At 37.7% G+C, this 27,399-nt stretch overlaps 1 protein-coding gene across 1 annotated transcript; it reads right to left on the minus strand.

Annotated features, from left to right (window-relative positions):
- On the minus strand, positions 1-26,554 carry AZIN1 (antizyme inhibitor 1). The gene is made up of 12 exons (XM_015816369.1): positions 26,237-26,554; positions 17,892-18,029; positions 14,330-14,527; positions 13,924-14,097; positions 12,631-12,803; positions 10,854-10,988; positions 10,077-10,158; positions 8,595-8,669; positions 6,872-7,037; positions 2,910-3,025; positions 2,557-2,771; positions 1-1,891 (listed from the first exon to the last, which is right to left on the minus strand). The coding sequence occupies exons 3-12, from the start codon at positions 14,429-14,431 to the stop codon at positions 1,780-1,782; spliced, it is 1,350 nt and encodes a 449-aa protein (XP_015671855.1). The 5' UTR covers positions 14,432-14,527; positions 17,892-18,029; positions 26,237-26,554; the 3' UTR covers positions 1-1,779.
- Positions 26,555-27,399: the final 845 nt, after the last annotated feature.

Consider the following 27,399-nt stretch of genomic DNA (forward strand, 5'->3'; position numbering starts at 1 on the left):
TTCAAGGTACATATAGTTGCAATAGTTTAATAAGCAGTGTTAAATGCACTGTTTGCTGCATCTGAACACTGTTTATTTTCCCTTATGGATGACCATATGAATGCAGATAGACAGCTCCAAAAGCAATTAATTGTACTACATACAAGACAAAGTTCAATTGATTAATTTGCTATTTAGAAATCATTCAGTTTTATATTTGTGTTATTCCAAAACTGATATTACAATATTGTAAACAGAAGATAGGTTTTAGCATATAAATTCAAATATATACTAAGTTCAAACCAGTTTTTATGGCAAACTGTCAAATACAATACAGACATTTCCAAGGTGACTGTACCATTTACAACAGAGTTGGTTAAACTCACAATAGTTTAAAAACTTATAGCAGAGTCATGGGCATCATTAGAGACACTTGGGGAATTATTACAGTTTTCCCCTTTTTCTAGACTGACAGAACCCTGGCAGATATTGGATCAAAATGCTAGAAAGTGATTTGTCTTTTGCCTGAATTGGAAAACTGAATTAGTTTGTGTTTTTATTTGTGCTTTAATGTTTACAGCCATAGTCAGTGCTCAGGGTCACTTAGATTTAGCTGCAGAAACTATTCATGCAAGTGAAAAGCATCTCAAATATAGTACCTGTAATTTTAGATGTTCATGCTGAAGAGAATCATTTTCTATAATGATGTTCCCTCTAGCAAACAGTGCATTTTAGCTCCACTAAATTGAGGCATAAACATTCTACCAATTGGCACTAATAAAAAATGCATTTACACTTGGCAGCCCATTTCGCATCACCAAATTAGATATACAAATTCCACTTTGAAATTGACTTGGTGCATTTCAAAAATAGCTACCAAGACCACTAGGTTAGTAAAATAAATTAAAATTAATCAAAGTATAGGAAGAGTCTAAGTAACTATGAGTAAAAGCTTCAATAATTTCTATGTTTACTGCTGTAGTTTCTCCAAATATAATTATATCCTATTTTCAAAATTATGGTCTTGCCTTCAATATTCAAGAGCGCAAAAATTTAATCTTAAATCAAATTTTCAGAAAGCTCCATACCCACACTTCAATTTTGAACTTAGAGCTATACATTTAGTTTATTTTTAGTCATGATTTAATGTTCTGCCAATTGAATCTGAAGTTCTTTCAATTTATCTTCCATGCTTTTGTACTTAAACTATCATTGTTGCTTAGACTTCTTCCCTGTATTAGCTCCAGAGAACAGTAAAATCTACACAAAATTTTATTGCATTCATACAAGAGAGGGAACAACAAGGGTGAAATACAACAAATACTATGATGCAATTTTACATTTATTAAACTACAGTTCAAAGCACAAATTTACACATTCTAAATATACTAACATTGCTAACGAATTCACACTTGTTTCCCATTGATATTTCACATATCTGGGGAAAGACAACTTTACAAGACTTTCTAACAGAAATCCTTAGTATAAAAACTGTACTTGTATGTAAACTGTTTAACAGAGAACCCAAGTGATGGGTTTCCATCTCAACTAAGTCATCCATTTTGTTGCATATTTTGTTTAACTACTGAGGGATTAAATGATCTGACATTTCGGGATGTTTATTATGTAAGCTTTACTCCCCCAGTGAATTTAGTTGGAGCTGGTTTGCCTGGTCCCAATTGATTTCAAGTTTCAATAATTCATTCAAGATTGTTCCACTTTTCCTTCACTCTGGAATGTTGTGACCAGACAAGATTATAGACAAGCAACTGCAGGGCTAAATGTAGCATTAGTGCCTGTTTAAGCTGCAATAGAAAAGCCATCTTCAGAGCTCAGCTGAATGCAAGAAGGCACAAAGCAGAAATTCTTCATCAGTGTGTCAGAGATAAATCCAGCATCTTGCATTTCACACCTGAAGCAAAAATACAGATATTCAAGCAACAACTGGGTAGGGTAGGATAAACATTCTTATTCAAAGAATAAGCAAAACTTTATTTCCAGCCATTATGCCAAGAAGTCATTTTTTATTATTTATTTGCCATAGTACATAGAAATAATTTCCTTAGGTTTTCTTTTTTTTTGTATTTTGTGAAAATTGATTCCAAGGATAGACCTTTAAGATTAGCTAAATGTGTATTTAGACAATCTTTACTAAGCTGTTACTAAGTTTCTTGTGAGATCAGTAAGGCCAAAAACAGCTTACCTGTGAAAGGGTGAATGTTTCAAACTGAATAGAAATGTAAAGAACTCAGCATTGTAGTTACTATTCTAAAGCTGAAATCTTTTACAAAACGATTGCTACAAAAATGCCATACCCTCCCCCCAACATAGCTTACATTGTTCAAATGTACAGTCCTTATATTTGTTTTCATCAAAGTTTAAGTTAATTTAATATGTGCTATGTATGTATGGGGGGGATAAGGGATCTTGCCAAAAATTGAAATATAATTGAGAGAACTCCTTAATTATGATTTAACTTTTGATGTAACAATGTTAGAAATCTTTTATTCTCAAATATCAGAAATGTACCTTCTTTTAATTTACCAGCAGCAGCGCAATAACGCAATGTAAGCTTACCAGTTACGGATTGACATTACGTAGTAGATGGGTGGCCTTTGGAAATCATTAAAAGCAGGTTGTTCACCCAAAGAACCAGAACCCATATTGTCAAAGAGCAGCCAGTCTCCAATATTCAGCTCAGGGAGTAGACAGTTTTCCACAATTTGATCAAGCTCATCACAAGATGGCCCCCAAAGACTGCTTGCAAACAGAGGCTCATCTTCCTTGTATTTCTAAAGAAAAACATTTCTGATAGTTATGTATTACTCTGAACAAGCAATTGTTGAATAACTTACTTATGAGCAGCAAAATGTAGTCCAAAGTAATTTACCAAAGACTTTAGAGCCTGTAGCATATAAGTGTGCTCTTACCTTGTGAACCTCTGGAATAGTAGTCAAATTCTCAGATAGCTTGCTTGCAAAAGAACCATAAACACCATCATTCATGTAGTAAATGAAGACAGATTCATCGTTCTGGGTTTGTTCCACTGTAAAATAAGCAACCAAATACAAATTGCACAGTAAATTTTGGTTTATGGCGGTGCTTTGTTTTTAAACACTATAGCTTTTTCATGAGTATGTGCTACATGAGTATGAAAAGAGTTAACAGATTTAGAAGCATGACCTTACTGAAATATATAAAAACATTTTATAACAAATGGTTAAGTAACACATATAAAACTTATTTGTTGCTCAATACTGTCTGATCACAAAGATGCAAATTATAATAGGTTGCTTTTTCCCCCCCAAGTGGTCATTTGTACATTTGCATTTATGGGAGGCTGCACCTCCACAGATTCATCATCAGAAATTTCTGATATCTGAGGTATTTAAGTAGGAGGCATATGCTATGCATACTCTTGATTCTTGTGCCTCCCCACTATAGTATCCAAATCCTTTAGGTGCTGGTCAGGCTGGTCAGAAAAGTACAAGAAGTAAATGCACAGATAACTATGTTGCAAAAATATCACAGGTGCAACATAGCTAAATGTGTTGATTTGTTGAAAATAAACAATATACACATGGAAGATCTAAGTTTAATGCACAAAAATCAGGGTATGTCTATGTTTCATTCCTTACAAAACCATTACTCAGTGGAATGCACTGATTTAGGAGCCTTGAAATGTCTGTAATACAACACAAAGAGATCCTGGATCCATTGGGTGGAACACAGAGAAGAATTTATACAAGGTGAAAGGATTCATAATAATAGTAAAGACTCAACATGTACAAAAAAGGTCAGCTGCAGCATAATTTTAGAATCCTGTGGTATCTGACTTTCTGTCTGCCTGGTCTGTCAGCATGAAATGAGGACAGTTATGCTGATAATCTTGCTTCCATTACAATTAATAAGGACGGAGTTCTGAAAAAAATGACTATAATTATCCAAAACACAGGGGAGTCTTTTCTGGTCTCCAAGATTTTTTTAAAAAAAATTAAGAATGTTTTTGCCATAAGCTATTAAAAGTATTTAATAAAAATAAAAGAATTGCCAGAGCATCTGTGGGGATCATGGCAAACTAGACATCCCTGAAGCAACAGGAATGGTATTTACAGTGGAATTAGCAGCCAGATTGGTCCATTCAAGTTTTTCCAGATAAAAGGAGAATTCTGAGATTGCTCATTTGCACTCGATAGTTGCTCCTCATGAGTACACTGCATGAGTTGAGGTTTCTAGAGTTAGCTCATAAGTTGAGCAGCTGGGAGTTTGAGGGATTTCAACCAAGCTCACAGCCTATTATGGAGTCTATTATACAGCCACAAAGTTGAGCCAAACTTCATTTCTTAATCACTTTTGGATGCATTTAATTTATAGCTAAAAAGGGATTTTCTAAGCAGCAAGATAAGATTCCATTTGGTTGAGTTCCGATAAAAAAGGTTTTAAGGACTTAAAAATTCTTGGCAAAAAGCTAGCAACAGTTATTGTAAAAAAGTATAAAATGGATAAAGGGACAGTTACTTTGAAAGATTATTTTTGGTAAAAGTGCTTTTGAATAAAATTGGAATTAAATTAGACAAATAAATCAGCTGTTTAGGGGAATGTTTTTCGTTTATTATTACTGAATGCAGACAACTGGTGGATTTTACAAAAGAGAAGATAAAGGTAATGTGAGTCAGACTGTGATGCTGACTGTAGCTATAAGAAAGTGGATTGTTATGTTGATTTTAACTACAGAGTGCCATTAGAGAGAAAGTATTGAAGGCACAGTAAGATGACCCTTTTCCTTTCTCCTTGTTTGAGACACTTTTTGGATTACAATATTATAATGGCAACCAGAAAAGTGGGAGAATGAAGGGGAAGAGAAGATTCCTCAAACAACCTGCAGAGACAGGAATTACACAGGATTTGCCTTAGAAAAAGTTAGAGGAATATTAAAGTGACTAAATCGCTTGATATCAAACTGACAGCTTTTAAAACAAAATGGATGAAAGATCTGCAAACATGAAAGACCCTGCAAAGATATAATTATACAGTAAGAAATAAACTTATAATTGTATTTATAACTGCTGCAAAGGAAATTGGAGGCACGTTCTTTTCTTTTTTTGCACTTTTAGCTTCCTCATTTTTTTTCTTACTTTATATTACTTTGTATTAAGTTTATTTTTAAAAATATCTTTAATAAAATTATATTAAAAACCTGAAAGATCTGAAAGACAATAAATATCAAGGACTTATTGAAGCCTGAAATTTCAATTAATATTTTCAAGCTTTATTTCCAGCCAAGGGCACTTGTCCTTTAGAGCAATTTCTCCATATAGAAGCAACTCTCATCTGGAGGAAACTGTGTTGACTGCATATAGTGGCATCGCATGAGGAAAAGGAAGAAGTATCAGATGATACAGAATCAGAATTTAACTTTATGTGGATACATATGGGTCAGGTGAGGTATCAGTAAATCCAAGGAAGTGATCGCAAATATGACACAGAAACCTATTACAATAGATACAGTTGTGATTTTAATACTGCTGATCTTGAGCTAGATGAAAAGTCACAGATAGTAGATCAGATGAAGTCGCAGTAACTGAACAATGCTTATCAAAGTAGTTGTGGGTTTAATAGGGATCATGAAACTACAGAAGTAATCAAGTGTGGAGAGTAAGGATGAGGCAGAGTAGAAATCTTCACAGCAAAATCAAGAAGCCAGATAAATAACCTAATGATATGAATTAGAGCCCTAATTATAGATGAAAAAGATCCAAGCACCACAGAAGACAACTTAAGAGACCACTGTTCAATTAGCTATATCACTGCTTCTTCATTTTATTTTGCTTTGCTTCAGAAAGTGTTTGGAAAATCTTTCTGGGAACAGGCCAGTACAAATTTGATACAATGGTATCAAGCAAACTGAAAGTTTCAAGGAGTGCTATTGAATCAGATGATCACGCTCCATCTCTATCCATTCTAAAAGCAAGGGCAATAGACTGGGCATACTAGCAGACACATCACTTACAAGGAACATTTTCTTCCAAAGGAAAGGTCAAAGCCAGGAAAAGTGGTTTTTTCGTGCCTGTTTAGAAATTAGGTGTACCTTAATTACCAGTGGGATAGCCTCTGACAAAGAAGGCAAGGGCTGGCAAACAATTATTAGCTGGCAAAAGCTTGCGGTTGTATTTCAAGCATTTTTGAAAAAACTTGAGATGCTGTAGTCCAAACATCTAGCAGAAGTTTTGCTAAGAGTTCACTGATGCTGAAGAACAAAAAGGACAAAAGGGAAGATGTAATAATTTGGCAGGGAGGATGAGAATGAAAAGGCAAAAGTAGGTAACAATTATAAACGAACATGGAATTTTCTTCAACTGTGAAAAAAACACACAAATCAAATGACTGTTTCTATTGCTGCAATGAAGCATAGAATGTGTCTCCCACAAAAAATGTTCTCAGATACAGAAAGTGCCTGAGACTGCCATTGCCAAAGTGATGCATACATATAATGCAAAGATGAAGAAAAATTATTTTACAAGGAAATTATTTACAGGTTTAAAACGTTCAGCCTGAACTTTTTCCAACTATGACTTAGTTTTCGAAAACTAAAGAAGACAATTTAAGGACTGTTTCTTATTCAGCTAACTGAATGGGCCCTTTGTTCTGCCAATTACCTCTTACAAAGCTACTCAAAGAAAGTTAGCTTTCTGGAAAACTTCCTATGGCTTGATTTTGTCATTCCTTTATAAATGCTTATTTTAAAATACCCTGCATAAACTAAGGTTAATTTCTCTTAAAAGAAAAACCTGAATAATCTAAAAGGGGAATCATAGTTGAAAGCTAGGATCCAGAATAATGTTTGGTTTTACAGTTTTTATACTGATATAAATATTTGCCAGATTTTGCTTACATTTATTGAGAAGAGGGTCACTAGATTGAACAGCTTTCTTTGCAAAAATATTAACTGCTAGAGTAAATGCTGAAGAAACATAATAACATCCAGGCTCTGCAATCACAGTTACACCAGATTCTTCAGGAAAGTAGGTACCAATCAGCGGAATGATAACACGATTAATCTAAAAAAAAAATAGAAGATGAACATTTGAAAGTTCTCTGCTAAATTGAAGCAATCACAACCTGATAAAATTGTGGAGTCCTTGGTACTCTCTGAGCTATAATAAGATAAATATATATTCACTCCCTGGTGGGAAATTAACTGAAGAAAATATTATGACTATCACAACTTACCCTTCATGAAGAAAACATCTATCGATGGTTATTAGCATTATAGCTACTTAACAGATAGATCCAGCATTTGAGGTGGAGAACATAGTTATGTGACACAGTTGTTGCTAAAGGCAATGATTTATGACCAAGATTGCACCAAAGGCATGCATGCTCAATAGAATAGCTTTCTGCTCTGCCCAGTCATTCTACACACATTGTTTTAAAGAGCTCTTAGAGCAATGCATGGCAACTACCTTAAACTATGTTCTTGCCACCTCTTGGCTATCAACCATTATTTAGCCATAAATAACTGGCAGTTCCTGACCCTGATCAGTTTAATAACAAGCCAACTGTTCTTGGTTTTTTTTTCAACAACCATGTTATATACACCTAATAGAATGATTTCTCAATCAGAATAAACCAAAGTTGGAGCCCATAAGCAAACTGTTAAAAAAGTAATGGCTTCCCTTTCTGGCTTATTCTACTTGTAAATTGTTAATCGCACCAGTTTCACATGTTGTAATAATGGAAAACAATGAAATTCCAGTTGCCTTTGAAATAAATGCAATACAAGCCAGTGGAAAGTATTAAAAAAACTACCATACAATTATTTATAAAAGCATGCTACTTTTTGTCATACAGCAATTCTAAAAAAAATTTTAAAGTATGTAATTTTCTACAAATACTTTGTTGTTTTAGCTGCAATATAGTTTGAGTCCAACAATTATTGTCCACAACCAGATTTGCTGCCATTTTTGAAGATGCTACAAAATTGGATTTTGCTCATACAACACACAGCTTCAAGCCCCATTTCCCTGCATTGGTTCATCTCCAACGTAGATTCAGAATCTTCATTAAATTGAAAAGATCTTAATGTTGCACATATATTGAATTCCACCTGAACCTACATAAACCTTGGCTTTATGGAAGCCAAGCATATACAACTATGTTGTTAAGACTGCTTCAGTCCAGACATTTATAAAGACAACTTTCCTGAAATTAAAGCACAAGCCCAATGTTGGGGTGCAAAGGACTTGCTGTGCTCTTGTTAATTATGTCCAATTTGTGGATGTTTCAGGTTCTACACTTAAATACTGTGTATAAACTGTTTATATTTTAATAACAGTTTTTTGTATTTTTAATAATGACTGCTTTTTATGTATTATTTTATTTTATTGTATGCTGTCCGAAGTCACTTTTTATGATATGGCTAGCCATATAAATTTGATAAATAAGCAAACAGTACATTGTACTGTAAATGCGACTTGTAAATGTTGCTTGTTGCCAAAGTAACCTTATAGTTTACATCCATAGTACTATAAACAGAAGTTTGAATTGAATAAAATGACAGGCCAAATTCTACAAGAAAAGTATCTCCTTTATTAGAAAAGGATCTAACTTCATACCTCTTCCAGATCAAGTTCATGATCAGTGAAACCACCACCAATGTTCAACATATTCAAGGTAAAGCCAAATTCTTCCTAAAATAGAAATGCATAAAGTTTGTGGTATATAACATATTAGTTATTTTTTCAAATAATGTTTACTCTTAATATTTACAACTCCTCAACTAAGTACCCTGTTCCATTGCTACAAGCAATTCTATAGTTTAAAAAAAGAACTAAAACTTAATAGATGTCGGATAGAAAGAAAAAAATAACTACTTATATTAAAATATGAAACTAATATTGCAAATATTGTAGCTTGGATCCAACAAATGGCTAGTGGAACTCTGGTCACAGCACTGAGGTTTCTCATTTCTTACTTCCTACTGCAATCCTCTATGCCAGTGTTTCTCAACCTTGACAATTTTAAGGCATGTGGACTTCAACTCCCAGAATTCCACAGCCAGCATTGCTGGCTGTGGAATTCTGGGAGTTGAAGTCCACATGCCTTAAAATTGTCAAGGTTGAGAAACACTGCTCTATGCCCCCTGAAAACCATTTCTAATGCTGGAAAAACTTCCTGAAACATCTCATTTGTGATCTGGGACTTTATATCAGGAAAACGAGTCTCCCCGCCTCTTATTTTGTGCACTCAGATGTACCTTTCAAAATAGCTATCAACCCACTGAATCCAGCCATTGTAACAAAAAAAAAAAACCATGTTCAGTGTAGAAATGTGACATTACCATAAATTTTAAATCAATTAAAACAAATTAGCTACATTTTAAAAAGAAGTTTCTTGTAGGGAAGTGTAAAACTTTCTATGTTCTGTGAACGGAACAGCCAATATAGGGTGTACGTGTATGTGTCCACTTCCAAACTGAAGCATAGGGTGTGGCCTAGGCACCAACACAAAACTCTCATATCCAAGCCCAAATGTTTTAAGATGGGAAAACGAGAAAAATGTCAGGCCACTGTATCAGCTAAGAGGAAACAGAGAAAAGAAGATCTTGGAAGATATGCTGTACTTGAAATCTAGGGTGGTGGCACACAGTGACTCTTAGAACCCTTGACTTTAAGCACAATATATCTAGCTGGGAAGACTGAGGAAAAGGGCAGGCAGGCTGATAGTAAGCCTCCTCCTGCCACTGTAATATCCAACTAGCCCATTTGGCAGACACATGGAGTATACTGCATTTTAATTCAAACACGGCAACAACTAAAAGGAACAAGAAAAGGAGGATTAGGCAAGGCAGCAGACAGGCCACGTGGAGACGAAGGAAGCAAGTCATCCCCTACTTGCTCCCTTAAACATCTCTTGAATTTTTTTCTTAACACACTCAAAATGTGTCTGTTTTAGTTTGGACAAACCATGGGTTACTCAATCCAGAATGATACAGCCAAACTTCTAAACACATTTCCCACTCTGGATAGATTCCTAGCTTCTTATATCAAGAAGATCTGAACTTACAGATACATATACTCAAGTTTTACTGTACTTACAGCCATATCAAATACACAACGAGCATCAGAAATAGCATCTTTGTATGCTTGAGATTCCAGGCAAGGGTTTGACACGTGAAACCTTAAAAAAAAACAAAACTAGAAGTTACATGAGATAACATTACATTATTGTTAGAAACAAAGATGTTTTAAGCTTACATTAAGCTAAAGATATCTTTTAATTTCTCAAATCCACCAAATAATGTAATAGCTAAAATATTAATAAAAAGAATCTTGGGTAAACATAAGTTAAGAAATAATTAAACTAAATGTAAATGCTGACTTAAGATCAAGTTCATTTATTTTATCTTGCAAATAAATATGAAGATCAAGAGCTAGCACATAGTATAGGTGATGAACTGTCAAGAAATTAACAAGATGCATGAAGAATGCTGAAGAATAATTGAGCCTAAACGTTTTAATCCCAAATGTAATAGTTTGCAATTTGGCTTTAAAAATTAATCAACTTGAAGCAAGAAACCACTTTTCTTTCGGTACCATTAATGCCTTTAGTTTGATGTTATACACATTAAGTATTTGTATTTCTGTAAAATATCATATACACAAAAAGCTATATAAATAAGTGATTCCTGCTATAAGCACTTATTTGGAAGAGTTTAATCCTATGAAAGAATCTTATGTGCATTTTCACAACATAGACTGAAATTCTTGGTCAACCTTAACTGTAATTTTACATGTACTCCTAATGCCTTTTTTCCACCAAATTTTCAATACCGATGACAGCAAGAAGTGGAGGAATATTACAGGTCTACTCACTTAACACCAACTATTTGGACATTCAGCTCCTTAGCACATTCCATGAGATGACGACAATTCTTCAGGGTGGTGCCAAACTTCAGAGTCATCTCTTCATCTCCATTTATGTCTTCTGTGGCAATATGAAGTAAGAGCCTAAGAGAAGGGGAAGATGATTGGGGCACAGTTGGTTTACAGCAGCATCAGCACATGTGAAGCCTGAAGACTGTCAGAAGCAGGTTGATTATGTTGTCATTACTCCAATTCTGTCGACGGACGAGTCATGTGAACCTAATAAAAACAATCCTGTACAGAGAGAAAACTACCAATTAGGGCCTAAAACATGGAGTCAGAAAAGACATGGGGGGTTGGAAATGCAGCTGCTAAAGACTGTTGTAGCAGAAAGTCTGTTGAATGCTGCAATGAAAAGCCATTACCTTAGTACAATTATAATCAATGTTCCTTTAAAGACAGATGTTAAATATGGTACACTGCTGGATATTGGAGCAAACCTATACCTTTGTCTTATACCTTTCCTTTAATTATGGACAAATAGGAGTCTTAGTTCTTTCACAAAAACCTAAATAAACTGTTGGAAATTCAAAGTTTCTATTCCTTCCAGTCTCTAGAATAAAAGATTTATTTGCAAACTGAGTATCAGTTAAGTGTCAGAATTTCTCTTAGACATTGGAGTAATATATTTATTGCTGCAGGTTTAGCATAATCTTCAAGAATTGGTGCATTTGTACCTCCAGAAATAATAGTATTGCCTGTTTTCCCATTAATACAGCCAACAAAACTTACTACATAGATAGCTTGCCAAATATCATTATCGGAGTATTATAGTATCAGAATAGTGGTCAACAGCAAATACAGATTTATCCCTAAACTCATGCAACCAAATATTGTCCACTATTCTTTTTAATTCAATTATTTGATCATAAAGTGCTATGCTTCAATGTCTTTCAGTAACATGGGAGATGATAAAGCATTTCTGACATTTATAAATCATTACCCGATTACATAGCTATACTACAACTATGCTTTTATGCAGAACTTGAAATTAGACAAAGAATTATCTGCTGCAGAACTCATTTTTTGATCCTTTGTGTAACAAAAGAAACTTTCAGAATTGTAAACAACCAGAGTAAGGCAAGTATAAACATGCAAGCCTTTTTTTTTGTTAAATTATTATTTCCAAGGATCACATACTTACCTCTAAAAGGTTTATCTCTTTTAGATAATCCTCCTTCTTTCATGCTGCTGCTATCCCTGTAACCTAGAAAAAAGCTTGATGTGCATCGCTGGTGCAGCATCATAATTCTGTCACACAGCATAGTGAACCATTCCAGATTTGTACTTGATTTTCTCCTCTGAAACTTTCTGGATACTAAAGGGACCTTGAGGCAATTTTCACAGATGGTCATCTGATCAGAAATTTAATTCATGCCAGAGTCCCAAGCAACATAGGGATATATACATATAATATAAATTGGTTTCTTATTCTTGACTGCCCACATAGTCTTGACAGGAACAACTTCCGTGTCAAGGAGTTTTAAGGTATGTTGATAAAGCATTATCAATAAAGATTAGTACTTTTTAAAAGCAGTTCTTAAAAAGAAACTGAAATGGATCAAAAAATACTAAACTCTTAATAATCATCCATTTTAAATTGGAAAACGAAACTGATGCATGGTAGAACTATAAATAAATATTACTATATAATATTAGAAATACACTTTAGAAATGTATCTTTTTTACTTGACTCCCACATTAAAATTAATAAATTTAAGCTTACTTTGCATTTGAATGGTTTCTAGCAATTTTCTTTAATTCCAATTCATTGTCACATGTCAAGATGTTTACTCCAATTTTTGCTGCATATTTTATCTGAGAAGCTTGCTTGCAAGGACTGGTGAATATAATGTTTTCAGGAGAAACACCCAAGTCTTGAACCAATGCCATTTCAGTCTAAAACAGAAAACATTGTTTTTAAATCACTTTTAATCTTAGAAACAAAATTTTAGAAATCAATTGACCAAAAGATTAAGAATAAATAAATCTTCAATCACAATCATCAATTTATCCATGAGCTTTGTAAAGGAAGGCTTCTAAAAACAAAGTATCACCATATAAATTGCCTTATGTCCAAAGACCAATTAAGCTCTAAAACTTTCTTAGGAATTACTTCCTCAGATTTATGTTGGTGAGGTCAGCATTAACTAGAACAGGGGTCCCCAACCCCTGGTACTTGGACCACTACCAGGCCGCAGCATGCCAGCAATCGGTCCGCACAAACAAGCAAAGCCCCATCTGCGAGATGCTGTTCTATCCCAGCCTATGGCTGTCCTTGTTAAAGGCACAAGGACAAAACCCCTTTTGAGAAAATAGGCTGGAGACTCAAGAAAACAAACCCCTTTTAATATGGGTAACCAACCTGCCAAATAGTCCAGAAACAAAAGCAGCAAACACAATCCAAATGGAGGAAATTGTCCACACGAAACCATACAAAGCAGAGTAGTCGTCACCGGCAAGACTAACAGAACATGATCCCATGAAATACTTTGCAACGGTTGCCTTCAGCAACCAGCACCGCCCACACCTTCCCTTTTTATACAGCAGTCCCAAGGCGTTGCCTCTCAGTGCCTTCTCCTCCTCCCCTGGAGTTGTCGTATTGACTGCTGCTGATCTGCCCTCGCTAATTGCCGGAGTCTACGAGCATCAATCATCATGTCCATCAAGTCTGAATCCTCCAAGTCTGACTCATTCTCCCCACACAGCTGAGCTTCATCAGGAACATGACTGGAGGGCCCAGGCTCTTCATCAAACCGTGAGTCTTGTAATTCATCAGAGCCTCCCTCTGACCCTGATGACCCTTCAAATGCCTCCTCCACCTCCTCCTCAGATTCCCCAGTCAGCTGTTGGGAACACAGGCTGGCACGGAATCACGACAGATGCAGGCAGCACACAAAACCATGCACCCTCCGGTCCGCATAAAAACCTCTCTCCACGGAACCAGTCCCTGGTGCCCAAAAGGTTGGGGACCTCTGAACTAGAAATTTTAAGAGAATGAGGAACTCTGAAGACTTACTTTATTTGAGCATGCAAACCCAGTTCCAAGAGCTGATAGTATCTCGAGTACACCAGGGGTGGAATTACATTTTAGGCTGTAAAACGGCTTTATTGGTGCCATCACATTCTGCCAGTGGATATGTTGCTTGATCAAGTTTCCCAGATCTCCAATAAAAAAACTATTTTTTCCAGTCTATAAAGGAAGCATTTTAATCTACAGTTAATAATGAAGAATCTTTAGTAAATTAGCCAGCAAATTTAGAGAACATGTGTCATTTTCTTAATTATTGCCCCAAATAGTTAATTTTTTATTTTAACTACATGTAACTCATAAAAATTATGATTAATCAGAACACGTACGAAGCTGTAAAATTTATATATGTAAAAAGTAAATATAATGGGAATAGGATGTAAAAATAGCTTACAAGGGTATGTTCATAAATGTAGTTGTCAACGACATCTGCAATGTTCATTCCTTCATCCAGCAAGCCAATGGAGTAGTTTGCATCCTCAAGAAATCCTTTCATCTCAGCCGTATTCCGCAAAGCCGACAGTCATAAACCAAGAAACACAAGGAACAGGCTACAAAGCCTTTGGGCTGGATCCTTAAATTATGCAACAAACTGTTTAAAAAAAAGTAATTCAGGCCCATTTTAGTTTGGATTATATATGGATAACCATTCATGTAGAAAACTACTGTTCTGAAGAAAGATATTATAGATTCATGTAGCAAAAAAGGATTTAATATCTGTCCCTTCCAACTTTGTTATTCTATGTCTATGTCTTCTTCCATTTTTAGGCTGTAGAAAGAATAGTACATACATATTGTTTCAAGTTCTCAATAGCTATGTGCCCTCAAGAAAATAGGCATTTGAGTTAAGGAGGCATTAATAAGTATAACAAGGAACTTTAGAGCCAGGTGGCCAAGTTATCAGCATCTCCTTAACTCAAATTGTAATTGTGCAGCCATAGTGCGAGTCCAGGAAAACTTGCAGCTTGAAGTTCTGACCAGTGCAATATATATGCCCATTCTCATTTCAAAGTACCTTTTTGGCTCCATGCTCGGAAAAATTGCATATTCTCAAAAGAAAACAAATCAATATTACTCTTTGATATTATTTAAATTTTTCATTAAGGATTTAAAAAAATTAAAGTCAATCTATCTTAAAAATCCAAGACCACATTGAGAGAAATAAAGTTCCTCAGTTTTAGCTACCACTTTCCCAGTTTCCTAGCTTAGAATGATGTAGCTATCTCCTGTGGTTTTGTTAAAATGTTTCTTCCAGAAATGTAAAGGTCATCTGCATGCACAATTAAATAATTCAAATGCCTAACCCAGATAATAGTGATTAGGCTATAACCACAACCATCCTACAGAATAATAATAGAAATAGTCTCTTTTCTAAGCCATCAATGGAAGGAAAAAGCTGAAAACATGATTAATGGCACTTGAATATACAACCAGACAAGGCAATACTAAAGAATACTCTGTTCCCAGTAAATTAATATTTAATTGACTTTCCCCTCAATCATTCCAAAGTAGAACTTGAACAGAAACAACAAGCTGAGCAGATATTACATTTCCAGAATGATTAGCAAATATTAGCAATCAAATTATTCAGGACAACCTTGGGAAACTTTGCTATTATAATAAAAATATTATTATTTTTGTTTGGACAAGAGGAGCCAGCACAAACATAATGTAACTATTTAGTCTTATGAAACAATTAAATAAGCCCATATCTCATAGGATCTTACATGTTTTTTCTTGACAGTTTACCTGGGTGTTAATGATTTAATAGAGATGTATCAAATATTTTGCAGACGAGTCATTGTATAGCAAGCTACATGATTATATCTACTTTGGGGGAAAATTGTGTTTAATGTTGAATTTAAGGATTACAATCCACTTTAAAAACTCATTATGTCTTCAGATAATTTAGTAATAGAGGCCAGCTTTTATGGCATCAAACTAGACCCATCATAGGCAGGAAGCCAACTGGGTGATCTTAGGCTAGTCATTTTCTCGCAGCCCTAGTAAGAAGACAATGGCAAACCACTTCCAAAAATATTGCCATGAAAACTGCAGACTTGTCCAGGCAGTTTCCAAGATTGAGATACAACTGAATGAAATAAAAGAAACCAGAGAGTTGTCTTCATATAATGATTTAAGGCGCCAGGTTAGAAACTGAGTTGTAGTCCTGCCTTAGGTAAAGGTTTCCACTATCCAGTCATGTCTGACTCTAGGGGTTGGTGCTCATCTCTGTTTCTTAGTGGAGAGAGCCAGCATTTTCCGAAGACATTTCTTTGGTCATATGGCCAATATGACTATATGCTGAGGTGCATGAAATACTGTTACCTTCTCACTGAAGTGGTACCTATTTATCTACTTGCATTTACATGCTTTCAAACTGCTAGGTTTGGGCAGGGGCTGGGGCAAGTAACGGGAGCTCACCTTGTTGAATGGTGCTCAGGTCTCAAATCTGGGCTGCCATCTTTCCAGGTGATTACTTCAGCATCTTTAACTGAGCCATCGTGCCCCTATCTTAGACATGAAGCCAACTGGGCTACTACGGTCCAGTCACTTCCTCTCAGTCATCAGAAGACAATAGCAAATTATTTCCAAGAATCCTGCAATCAAAACTGCAGGGATTGGCCAAGGCATTTTCTACAAGTCAAGACTTACTTGAGGGCACCACATCCCAAACATTTTAATAAGGAAAGTTGTCATATCAAAATATTATGTGTATGTATGTGCACTGTAAGTCTACAGTAACTAAGAGACAATTAAACAGGGCTATAATTGTGTGGACAGGAGAAATCCATGAACTCCATCATGCCTGATAGTAGAAGAAACAGACCCACATGGTGTACTCTCTGCCAAGGTTCAGGAATTAGTAGTGTTAGCTGCTTCAGCCAAACAACAGCAGCAACCTCCTGGCTAGTTCTTTACTGGTTTTAATGTTTTTTGTTTTTAATGTTTTAAAATGTTTTACATTTTTAATAGTAATATGTTTTGAACTGTAATATTAATTTAAAAAAATGTAGAGTCTTAGAACAGGGCTTTTCAACCTTTTCACCCATTGTACCACTTTTAGGATATGGCAATATCCGAGTACCACCAGTCGCCTAGCAAGGTGTCAAAAACTTGATGACCCCCCCCAAAAAAGGGAAAAAAGCGATAAAGTACAGGTAGTCCTCGACTTACAACACTTTGCTTAGTGACTGTTAGAAGTTACAATGGCACTGAAAAAAGTGTCCCTCAAGGCACAGTCAAGCAAGAAACCTGCCTGCCCACCCAGCAGTGCTCTTCCTCCTGTCCAAGGTTTTCATTGTTGTGAGCATTTCTGTTGAGGATTGGCAGCGGGGGTGGTGTGGTGTTTGGTTTTATTCCTCCCCCCCCATCTGCTGGGTGGTTGCAGCAGGTTTTGGTCATTTCACATGACCCTGGGACACTGTGACCGTCATAAATATGAATCAGTTGCCAAGCATCTGAATGTAAATCACAAGACCCTGGAGATGCTGCAACATTCCAGCTGATCGGCGCTTCTTCTGGGCTCAGTGGAAGCACCAGGATCAGCGCCGAGCTCCAGCTGGAGCCTGGCGCTGATCCTGGTGCTTCCACTGAGCCCTGACAGCCCTGCAGCTCCAGCCATCTCTCGCTTAGGCTTGTGCAGTATTGCCACTGGTTCAGCTCATTCCCTTCCCCCACTATCACTTTTCTAGGATGGTCACGTACCACCTGCCAGGTGCCAATGTACCACAGGTGGTACCCGTACCACTGGTTGAAAAGCCTTGTCTTAGAAAACTGTTGATAGGGGCCATAACACTATTAATTTTTGAAATAAACGCAGAGTTTTACTGAAATATGACGAGTTAGATTATATCAACATTTGACAACAGAGAACGTTAGGTGATCAACTTAAAAATAACATGTGATTTATTGTTGTTCAGATAGCTGTGTACCAACTGAGAAATCAGACTTACATGGACAAGTTAGGAGATGGAACCCTACTATCATCAGCTAGGTTCCCAAGGTGGCTCCGCGTTGAAGTCGAACTGTTCTCGATAAAGCACTTCTCCTAAACCCTCTGGATAGTTGTAAACTTGATCAGAGAGCTTGCCCTATGAAGAAAATATAGCCAAGTATTCATCAGTTCAGAAAATCCAGATCCACAAAACAAATATTTCACTATGTTGATTCTAAACCATTGGCATGATATTTAATTAAAATTGTTCAATTCACAGGCTTCTCAAGGCTTGTTTTTCAGAAATAAACTTCAAACATCAACATATAGCTTCACACATCTGGCCCAACAATATGAAGTCTTCCCATTTCCTCAACAACCCCTATTCCCTAAGAATATCAGGAAACTTGAGTATATCTGTATCATCTATTTCAAAATGTATGGTCTAAAGATATCTCATAGGTCTGTGGGGGAAAAAACACATTGTTAAAGACATGTTTGAGGTGAAATAAAGAACTGAGCAACAGTATCTATTCTAAGTCATAAACATGGTGTTTGTTTTTAACAAAATGTGACTGTTTAAAAACCAGTAAATAAGAGCATGTTTTTGCCCATATTGGCCAGTTATGCAAATCCCACAAAGGAGTAATTTATGGTGCAGGGTAACCAAATCCTGTGGATACCAAATAAGATATTTTGGGGATGGTACCAAGACTATCATAAGATAAAATATAGCAGGATACACAGAGCTTAGGTAAGCCAAGGTTTAAGCAAAAAATAACCTATGTGATCATATTCAGTGCTTGACTAATAAGCTTAATGAAAAATCTGACTTATTTGCAAGCTAGACTAATGAAAGCAGCACTAGTTTATCAAAAATTGATAGATAATAGCTGGAAGTATGAGGAGTGATACCTAGTAATTAAATCCAGACGACCATTTTGATGGAAGGAAAATGAATGTAACTGGCGATCCATTTTTGCACCTCCATCAACAGGTAAATTCCATATGGAAACTAGTGTAGTCATTTTTAGTGAGAGCAATTGGGCAGCAAAGTTACGTTTATATAGCCGATTTCTCTCCTGTAAACTGAAGCATTTAATTAAAGCAACTCCTGTCAATTCTGTCTTACTGGTGCAAGCTTTTACGGGATTTCAGCATAGGCTGATATAATAAATTGTGCTTTGTGGAGAGGACAAGATATGCTAAATGCCAGAGGGTCTACTGTAATTCTGCTAAGATAGTGATAGTCTACCTATCTACCTCTGCAGTGTAATGATCCAACAGAAAGAATGGTCTTGTATCTCTCCTTATGGTAGCAAATTGTTCGCCCAAGCATGAAAGGAATAGGAACATTAGGTGGAGGGATAATATCTATTAAGGTTGGTCAGTGAGATTAAATAGTTCTCTTCATTAATCTGGGTTAATTTTCTGTTTATCACTCCCTTTTGCCTATATTGATTTCAGAACAAGAGGATCATGGAATATATTCCTAGTAATTCTAGTTAGGACATAGATTCTAACTTTTCCATTAATGAGGACATAAGATTGATCAACTGTGAATACTTCTAAGTAGCTATGCTGTTACTGAGAGATATACTAAAGGAACAATTACTTTCAAACTTTTAATCAATAAACTTATGCTACATTTGTAAAGCATTTTGTTGCCTTCTGTGGTCGGTGTTATTACTACAGGTAGAAATTCTAAAATGGCTTAAAGTTAGGCCCAATTTTCCATTTTAATATTACTAAATGTTTCATGAAATCAGAAGGCTTGTTATCTGAATATCTAACTGAACTAAAGGTTCTCGTGAACTTATACAGAGAATTGTACTGTCATTTAAATAAATCTGCAGAAGAGACTTCAGTGATATCTCTAAAAGGTCTGACAAAACTTAAAGTAATAAAAGAGAGCAATCACTGTACCCTGTGTCCTCTGGCAGAAGTGGAAGTGAGGTAAGCCATTTTTTACTGTAATCTATCTTATGTATTCTTCATACAGTCCGGACACAACTGTTGTTCATTTGCATTCTCTTTTGCTGTACTGCAGTATTCCACACCTACTTTAATTTTTCCCATAGCAACAATTTCAAGAAGAGAAGGAAAAACTTCTTTAAAGACCAGCAAATTTAATAAGTATGAAGTATAGTTATCACATGTAACTACTATATCATGTTTGGGTTAGATCTAACCTGAAATACTGTGTTTAGTTCTCAGCACTGGGAGTCTCTTTCAATCTGTGTGCAACTTGTGATTTTCCTGCCTTTCCTTTTTCCCATTCAATTGGTTCAACCATGCTTGGCTTCCAGGTCTATGCAAAATCAGCCAGATACTGCCACCTGCTAAGTCATTAATACTGTACTCTTTGAGCTATAAATGCAAATGTCACTAGAAGAGGGCAATATGTGTGGAAGGACCTGGAGATCATTCCAATGAAGAAAGGTTGCAATAGCTGACTAGATACAGCTCAGAAAAAAATAGATCTAGCTTAAGCTATTCATATGAATAAATATATCCCATTGTTTTAAACAAAGATGTGAACAATGTGTTTAGATTTAAACATTTGGAATAATCATGTGTTCAACCACTGAGACTCCCTCTAGTCCTTCATACTGCTTTTGCCAGCATGAAAGTTTTGGCTAGTCTTCCCAATTCACTTCCCAGATAACTTTAAATTTAGGCATAGATCAATATGGATCATATACTTTGGCTGCCTTAGTTGATGGAATCCATGACAGAATTAACATACCATAACATACTTCTATCAAAAGCTTTATTAATATCATATGGTATTAATATTAATATCATATGGTCATGTAATATCAATATTAATATCATATGGTCATGTAATAATTTATTATATTAATATTAATATTAATATCATATGGTCATGTAATAATTTATTATCTTTTTGGATAGTGACTTAAATGTAGAATCTTTAAATGTCAAAGATGTCAATGCAATGTTGAATTATACACCAAAACTTTGGAATCTGACTGCTCATCAGGCTCTGTATTGAGCATAGCAGGTGGCTAAAAGAATCATACTGAGAAATTGGAAATGTGGTATTATTCCAAATGACAAGGAATGGTTGTCAGAAATGTGCGAACTACTTTTTGAAAAAAGCAATATTCTCTAGCAATCAAAGCATGCTATAATATGTATTACTATGGGCTTTTATAATATTTTGTAAAATTTTACAACAATATTTTCTCCTGATCAGATTATGGTATGGTAGCTATTAGTAAAGCAGTGACTAGGTAAATATAAAATATGAGGTACATTTTTTAAAAGATTGCTTTGATTATATGTGTGTGTGCGTGATTTTTTTTTTTTAGAAAAATAAGATTCTATTAAATATTAAATTCTTTTGACTAAATATTCTATTGTGTTAAAAGCTTTTTTTAGGTATTATCCATACAAGAAGTTTCAATGCTCATTTATGAAAACAATCCACAGGATTTTTTAAAAAAATAATCAAATTAATTATAAATCAGTTTACAAACTACAATTGTTGAAAATACATAGCAGCCATACAAAAGTCACCTTGTCCGGCATCGATTTCATGTACATAGATATTACAGCATATATTTCTGTTTCATCCTTTTCATGCAAAGATAAACATGTAGCTGAAATTACACAGTCATCTCAAAATGAGTTAAATATCTCAATAATACAAGAATCTCTGTACGCTCTTGTCAATATACAAACAATATCTAATGTGTAGTTTCAAACACAAATTGGGACCTACTTGTCTTTTTTCAGTTGTGATTCTTATGCAAGCATTTATTATAAATAGAATAGTAAGTTTTAATATAACACCAATATCCAATACTTCCAAGAAGTTTATTAAGTTGTACTTTATGAAGAAAATACTTGAAATATTCAGAGTTATAGTAAGGTTTATACATAACTATAAAGCATTATTTGTGCATAGTCACACTGTATGATTAATACTTACTATTCAAATTCATTCCCCAGATGTGCTAAAGTCAATAAATGTTTCAAAACAAATTACATGAATGTTACTTTCTTTTTTTAGTTCCATAATATTTAATTCCCTTAATATTTGTTTTCACAGCAAGCCTTAAACCTACTATTGTTAGCAGAGGGGCTATTTTTTTTTATTCTGTTCTATATAATTAAGCTGGTTTCTTAAATGCTATTGTCTTTCTTCCTTCATTCCAGTCATGATTAAGAAAGCAAGTAACATCTGAATCAACAATCTGTACTCCAAGCAAATTTTAAGCCATAAAGCTAAAGCCTACCTTTTTTGGGGGGGAGGAGAAACTAAGCAAAAATCAAAAGCAGAATAATCAATTTTTGTTATCTTCCCAGATGGTTCAACTGGCTTGATATTATTAAAATCCCTAAAGATCTATTGTGTGCCATAAATCCTTCAATTTAATTAACCCAAATTTGTCACTTTGAGGCTTGCTCTGAAGTTTGTTACAGTTCATCAGCTGCCAGCTTCTCTGTAGGTGGTTTAGGTTAATATGCCTGTTGTGTGACACAGAAGCTTCCAAGCTGTGCTATAAGTGGGCAAATAAGGAAGGGAAGGGGATACCAATCCTACTGAGACATATGGGCTGGAGACATGTTATTACACAAGCCATGTTTCACAAGCCACGGCAGCAACAGTACTGTTGACACTACAGGAAGTAAAGAACTGGGCAGGACCAGTCCAGACTGGAACAGACTCTCCTCCTCTTTCACCAAGCTTATTCACTACCCAGCTGTTAGAAGGACCCGCCCACAAGACTTGGTTAAAAACACTCCCAGCTGTTAACTCATACACATAATTTCCAAATGTTATCATACTGTGAAGAAGCAAAAATTGGACAAATAATACTATTTCTTATGGGACTGCTATACATAAACCCAAGCAAGAACTGTGCTTTTTCTTAGTCTTTACTGGCACTAAAAAGCTAGGTTTCATTTTCATTTGAAATACATACAAACAGTACTTTCTTTTTATATGGTGCTGGCTCCACATTTCATTTATACTTCCAAGGCATATAACTTCCAATATAACTGATAATACAAGCATTAACAATATCAAATGAAGAATGGAAGGGGCCACTCTGTGTAAGTACAATATGCCCTTTTCTCATATAATTAATACCCAGGAGTTCTGATGCATGTTCAGTTAATAACCTGTAACAATTCTGTTATTCTGGGAAAGGGGGCAGAATTAAGATGCTTTCCCCATCAGTTATTATAAATCAAGATTGCCAATTATGATCAATATAAACAAGGTGTGTTCATTTTATATATTAATATTATGACCAAAATAAGGGTCTTGTCTTGTGACATTAAATAGCTTCATTATTTTTTCTCCAACCCCAGGATAAAATGTTTGTCAAGTTGTATCATAACTGAGAAGCATTATAGTTATATTCCTTTTATCTATCCAATCTCTTCAATAAATTAGGTCAGACTAAGAAACAACTTTGTAACAACTAAACTAATATATTCTTCCAATGTTTTCTAAAAGCCACATTTTTTATAACAAAAAACCAATCACCACTGGATAAGTACTAGGATAAGAAAGGAGGAATTCAGTTTATAAATACTTGTTCACTACTACAAAATAAATCTATTGCTTTTGTTGGGCTATAATCCTATACTCCCTATCTTAGTTTTAAACAGCCATGCAAGAGAAACAGTATTAATTCTGTATTCCCAAACTGGGATGTTTTCCTTTACATATACTTCATAATTATACTTCTGCTCACCTACAACTGAATCAGTGTTGGTTCTACTTATTCCAAAACAATTAAAGCAGAAAATGCTTGCTTACACTGAGAGTTCAAGTAGACTTGATATATCAATTTATATTATATGAAGCAGCATGAATTTTAAAATATTTAGATCAAGGGTGTCAAACTGCCGGCCCATGGGCCGGACACGTCACGCTGCGCCCAGTGGCAAAACTGTCCCGATATGTTGCACAACATCACGTGACGGCGCAAGTTTGACATGTCTGATCTAGATTAATAGACCATTCAAAAGATAATTTATATTTATTAAGCATTTTTAAACAGACTGCATGTCACCACCTGGCCAATGTTTGTATTTTCTGGCTTCCTCCCTATTCTCTGCTTTTCGTTAGACCCTGCCTAATGAAAACACAATAACAGAATAATAGCATTGGAAGGGACCTTGGAAGTGTTCCAGCAGTCCCCAACCTTTTGGGCAACAGGGACTGGTTCCGTGGAGAGAGATTTTTCTGCAGACTTGAGGGGGTGTGGTTTCATGTGCTGCCTGCATCCCACAGATGGGCTTCTCTTGTTTGCACAGCCCAGTTTCTGGCATGCCACGGCCCAGTGCCGGTCCACAGATCGGGGTTGGGGACCCCTGTTCTAGTCCAACCCTCTGTTCAAGCAAGATTCCCTGTATCATTCCAGACAAGTGGCTATCCAGTCTCTTCCTAAAAGTTCCAAAGAACTGAAGAAAGTACATATTCTTTAATGTCATTCTGGCTTATTGTGATACTGCTAACTGTGGATTTCTGATCAATAGAACGGCTGTAAATTTTGAACACATAGCAGAAACATTATCTGTGGACTTACTGAACCTCTTTAATTTGATATGACACAAATATCCCCAATGATTATGGTGGAAAATACATGCATCTCTAACAGTTTTTTTTATCATGAAATATCATAATTAAGGGGCTCGTTTTATTTTTAGTAAACTAGTCTTAAAGGTTAGGATCTAAGAAAGGCCTGTGATATTAATGCCACTCACTCAGGAAGATAAAACTGATGTAAAAGAGAGTACCGTGAAATTGGTGTCACTTTATGTTGTCAACTATCATAATATCCACTTGATACCCTAATGAAGGACAATTTCATGACAAACAGTGGATATGAGATGCTGGTGCCTAAATTATGTCAAAACTATTTTTCTAGGCAAAGACACACTTCACTTTTCCTCTGTAGTTTAATTACCACACTTCAGTCAGCCAACCTAACCGAGACGCTAAGTAATCTGTGACAGGATCACCAACCCTTCATTTCCAATATCAGAAACAGAAGAATTCAGAGAATCCCCAATGTCCACAAGGAGAAGCCTTATTTTGGTACCAGTGAAGGATATAAACCAGTCCAGCTTGATCTCAACCTCCCCATGCACGCACACGGAGGCGGGAAGAAAGCTTTCCCACGTTACCAGCGGTCCTCGTTTCTGACCCGTCACAAAACGGGGCCCCAGCCTCCTGAGCCCAATCTCCCCAATCCATCCTGAGGAATGTCCGCCCGACAAAATCACGTTCCTCCCGGGGGTCCAGGAGGCACCACCGCCGGCATCTCAGGGCGACGAGGGATCTCCTTTCTGCCGACCTGACAACGCCCACCCACCCGCCCACCCTCTCGACCCCGGTCTGTTCGTCTCCACCCGCCTCCCCTTCAGTGACAACAGGCGAAACGGCTGTTGCTTCTTCAGCCATTCCCGGCGAAGTGACCCAGTTCTGAGGCAGCCACACAAGCGGCGGCAGCTTCCCACTACTCTCTTCCACAGGAATCCGCCATATTAGAGCCGCCGCCGAGCCAGCCCCTCTGCTGTGTTCTCCTCCGGGCGCTGCGCCTGGATTCCCACTTCTCGGCTCCCCTCCTTCGATTCTCTCCCCTCAAATTGCCCAGCGCCGGAGCAGACCGGGCGCCCGCCCCGCCGCAGACGGCGGCCCTTCTACACCCACGCGAGCGTCCGCCATGTTAGAACAGAAGCCGCTTCTCTCCCCTCCGACACAGACGTACGCACCGCCGACCGCTCGGGTAGTTTTCCCCCCTTCAGAAGCAAGGAGCAGGAGGCAGCGGCGGCGGCCAAGGCGCAGCCAGATGCACCCATACCGGGGCGCGAAGCCCCCGCGCTCCCCATCTTCAGTCACCGGCTGGGACGGGATGCCCAGCAGATCCCCGCCGCCGCCGCCGTCGGTGCCGAGAGCTGGCGTACTCCGCTTCCAGAGAGCCAACGTGCGTCCTCGGGACCCCGTGGAAGAGGGCGACCAAGGCACGACCGCCTCCCCGCATCTAGGCTGGGTCGGCGGGGGAGGCTCTGGAGGCGGCTTCCTCCCGAGAACTTCGCGCCGATGTCACACAAGGCAGCCCTCCACGGTGCCCCCCCAGAAGGAAGGTGGGTGTCCCCCCCGCCACCATTCCACTCCCAGACACCTGTGAGATACGCCCGCACCCACAGAGACACGCCGCGGCGGAGGTTCTTTCCCTTTCCGGCCGGGTTTGGAGGGCAAGTTTCAGTCCCGGAGGGGGCGCCTCCTTCTCCGGGGTATATTCTAACATCTACGCAGAGACACCTCGAAATCAGGCCCCGCATAATCGAGTAACCGAATAAGCGCATACTTACGTGGGACAACGGCCCGAAAGATTTGGTAAATCGTCTTCTCTTTTTAGGCGGAATTTTTAAAGAGTGATGTGGGAACCTACAGCAGAAATACGGGAGGCGGCAACGGCGCCTTCCAGGGCCATAGGCTGCGGGGGCGACCAGCGAGAGAGCGCAAATCTGCGCTGAGGCGGCGGAGCAGAAGCAGCCCAAACAAGCGGCACCGCTTGGAAAAAGGGGGACGAAAACCGGAAGGCGACGAGAGACCCGGGCGGCCAGAGAGACGGCGGGACGGCAACCAACACGAGCGCCGAGCAAGAGAACACCGCGAGAAGGCAGAAGAGGAAGAAAGGCCGCAGCGAGGCGGCATTTATAAGGAAAGCCGGGCCAGAGGAGGGGCTCGGAGCCACGCGTCACAAGCGTGCGAGGAAGGAGGCGCCGCTTGCCCGCGGAGCACCAAAGGCGCGCGTGCGCACTTCCTCACCTCCTCCTCCTCCCCCCCCCGCCCGGCGCGCATTCCTCCAGCAGGGAAGACTTTGCGCATGTGCATCGGCGCGGCGCAGCTCCTCCCAAAGATTCGAACGGGTTCCGACGGGTAGGAGAGCTCGCTTTAGCTCCGCCGAGCGCGTCCGTTGCGGTGTCCTCGCGGAGTGACAAGAGTCAGGGTCGAAGAGGAGGCGATATCCAGTTCAGCACTTACCGCTTTCCAGTTAGGAGATGCAAGTAAATCTTATTCCATGCGCTCTGCCTTGTTTTACAGAAGCGCTTCCAAGTTGCCTGCTCGTGGGCTCAAACCCAACCGATGCAGCTGTCCTACAATGGCATTTCCACCGCAGGTGATATGGCAACCGTGTTTCTGGCCGGCCCCGGGGACGTCCCGGGAGATGCGCTCGGACGGTGGCTGTCGCCTGAATTTGGACGGCTGGTCTGTCTGTATAAGGCAGGGGTTCTCAACCTTGGCAACTTTAAGACTTGTGGACTTCAACTCCCAGAATTCCTCAGCCAGCTTTGCTGGCTGAGGAATTCTGGGAATTGAAGTCCACAAGTCTTAAAGTTGCCAAGGTTGAGAACCCCTGGTATAAGGAAAGGCAGTCCTGTTCAAGAGCGGTTAAAAGAGGGGAAGTATTCCACACTCATATTAGAGGGCAGTGAGGCGATATATCTACTATATAGATTTGGACTCCGGA

The sequence above is a fragment of the Protobothrops mucrosquamatus genome, unplaced genomic scaffold (genome assembly GCF_001527695.2).
Source record: "Protobothrops mucrosquamatus isolate PMUCROS unplaced genomic scaffold, P.Mucros_1.0 scaffold439, whole genome shotgun sequence".
Classification (NCBI taxonomy): Eukaryota; Metazoa; Chordata; class Lepidosauria; order Squamata; family Viperidae; genus Protobothrops; species Protobothrops mucrosquamatus.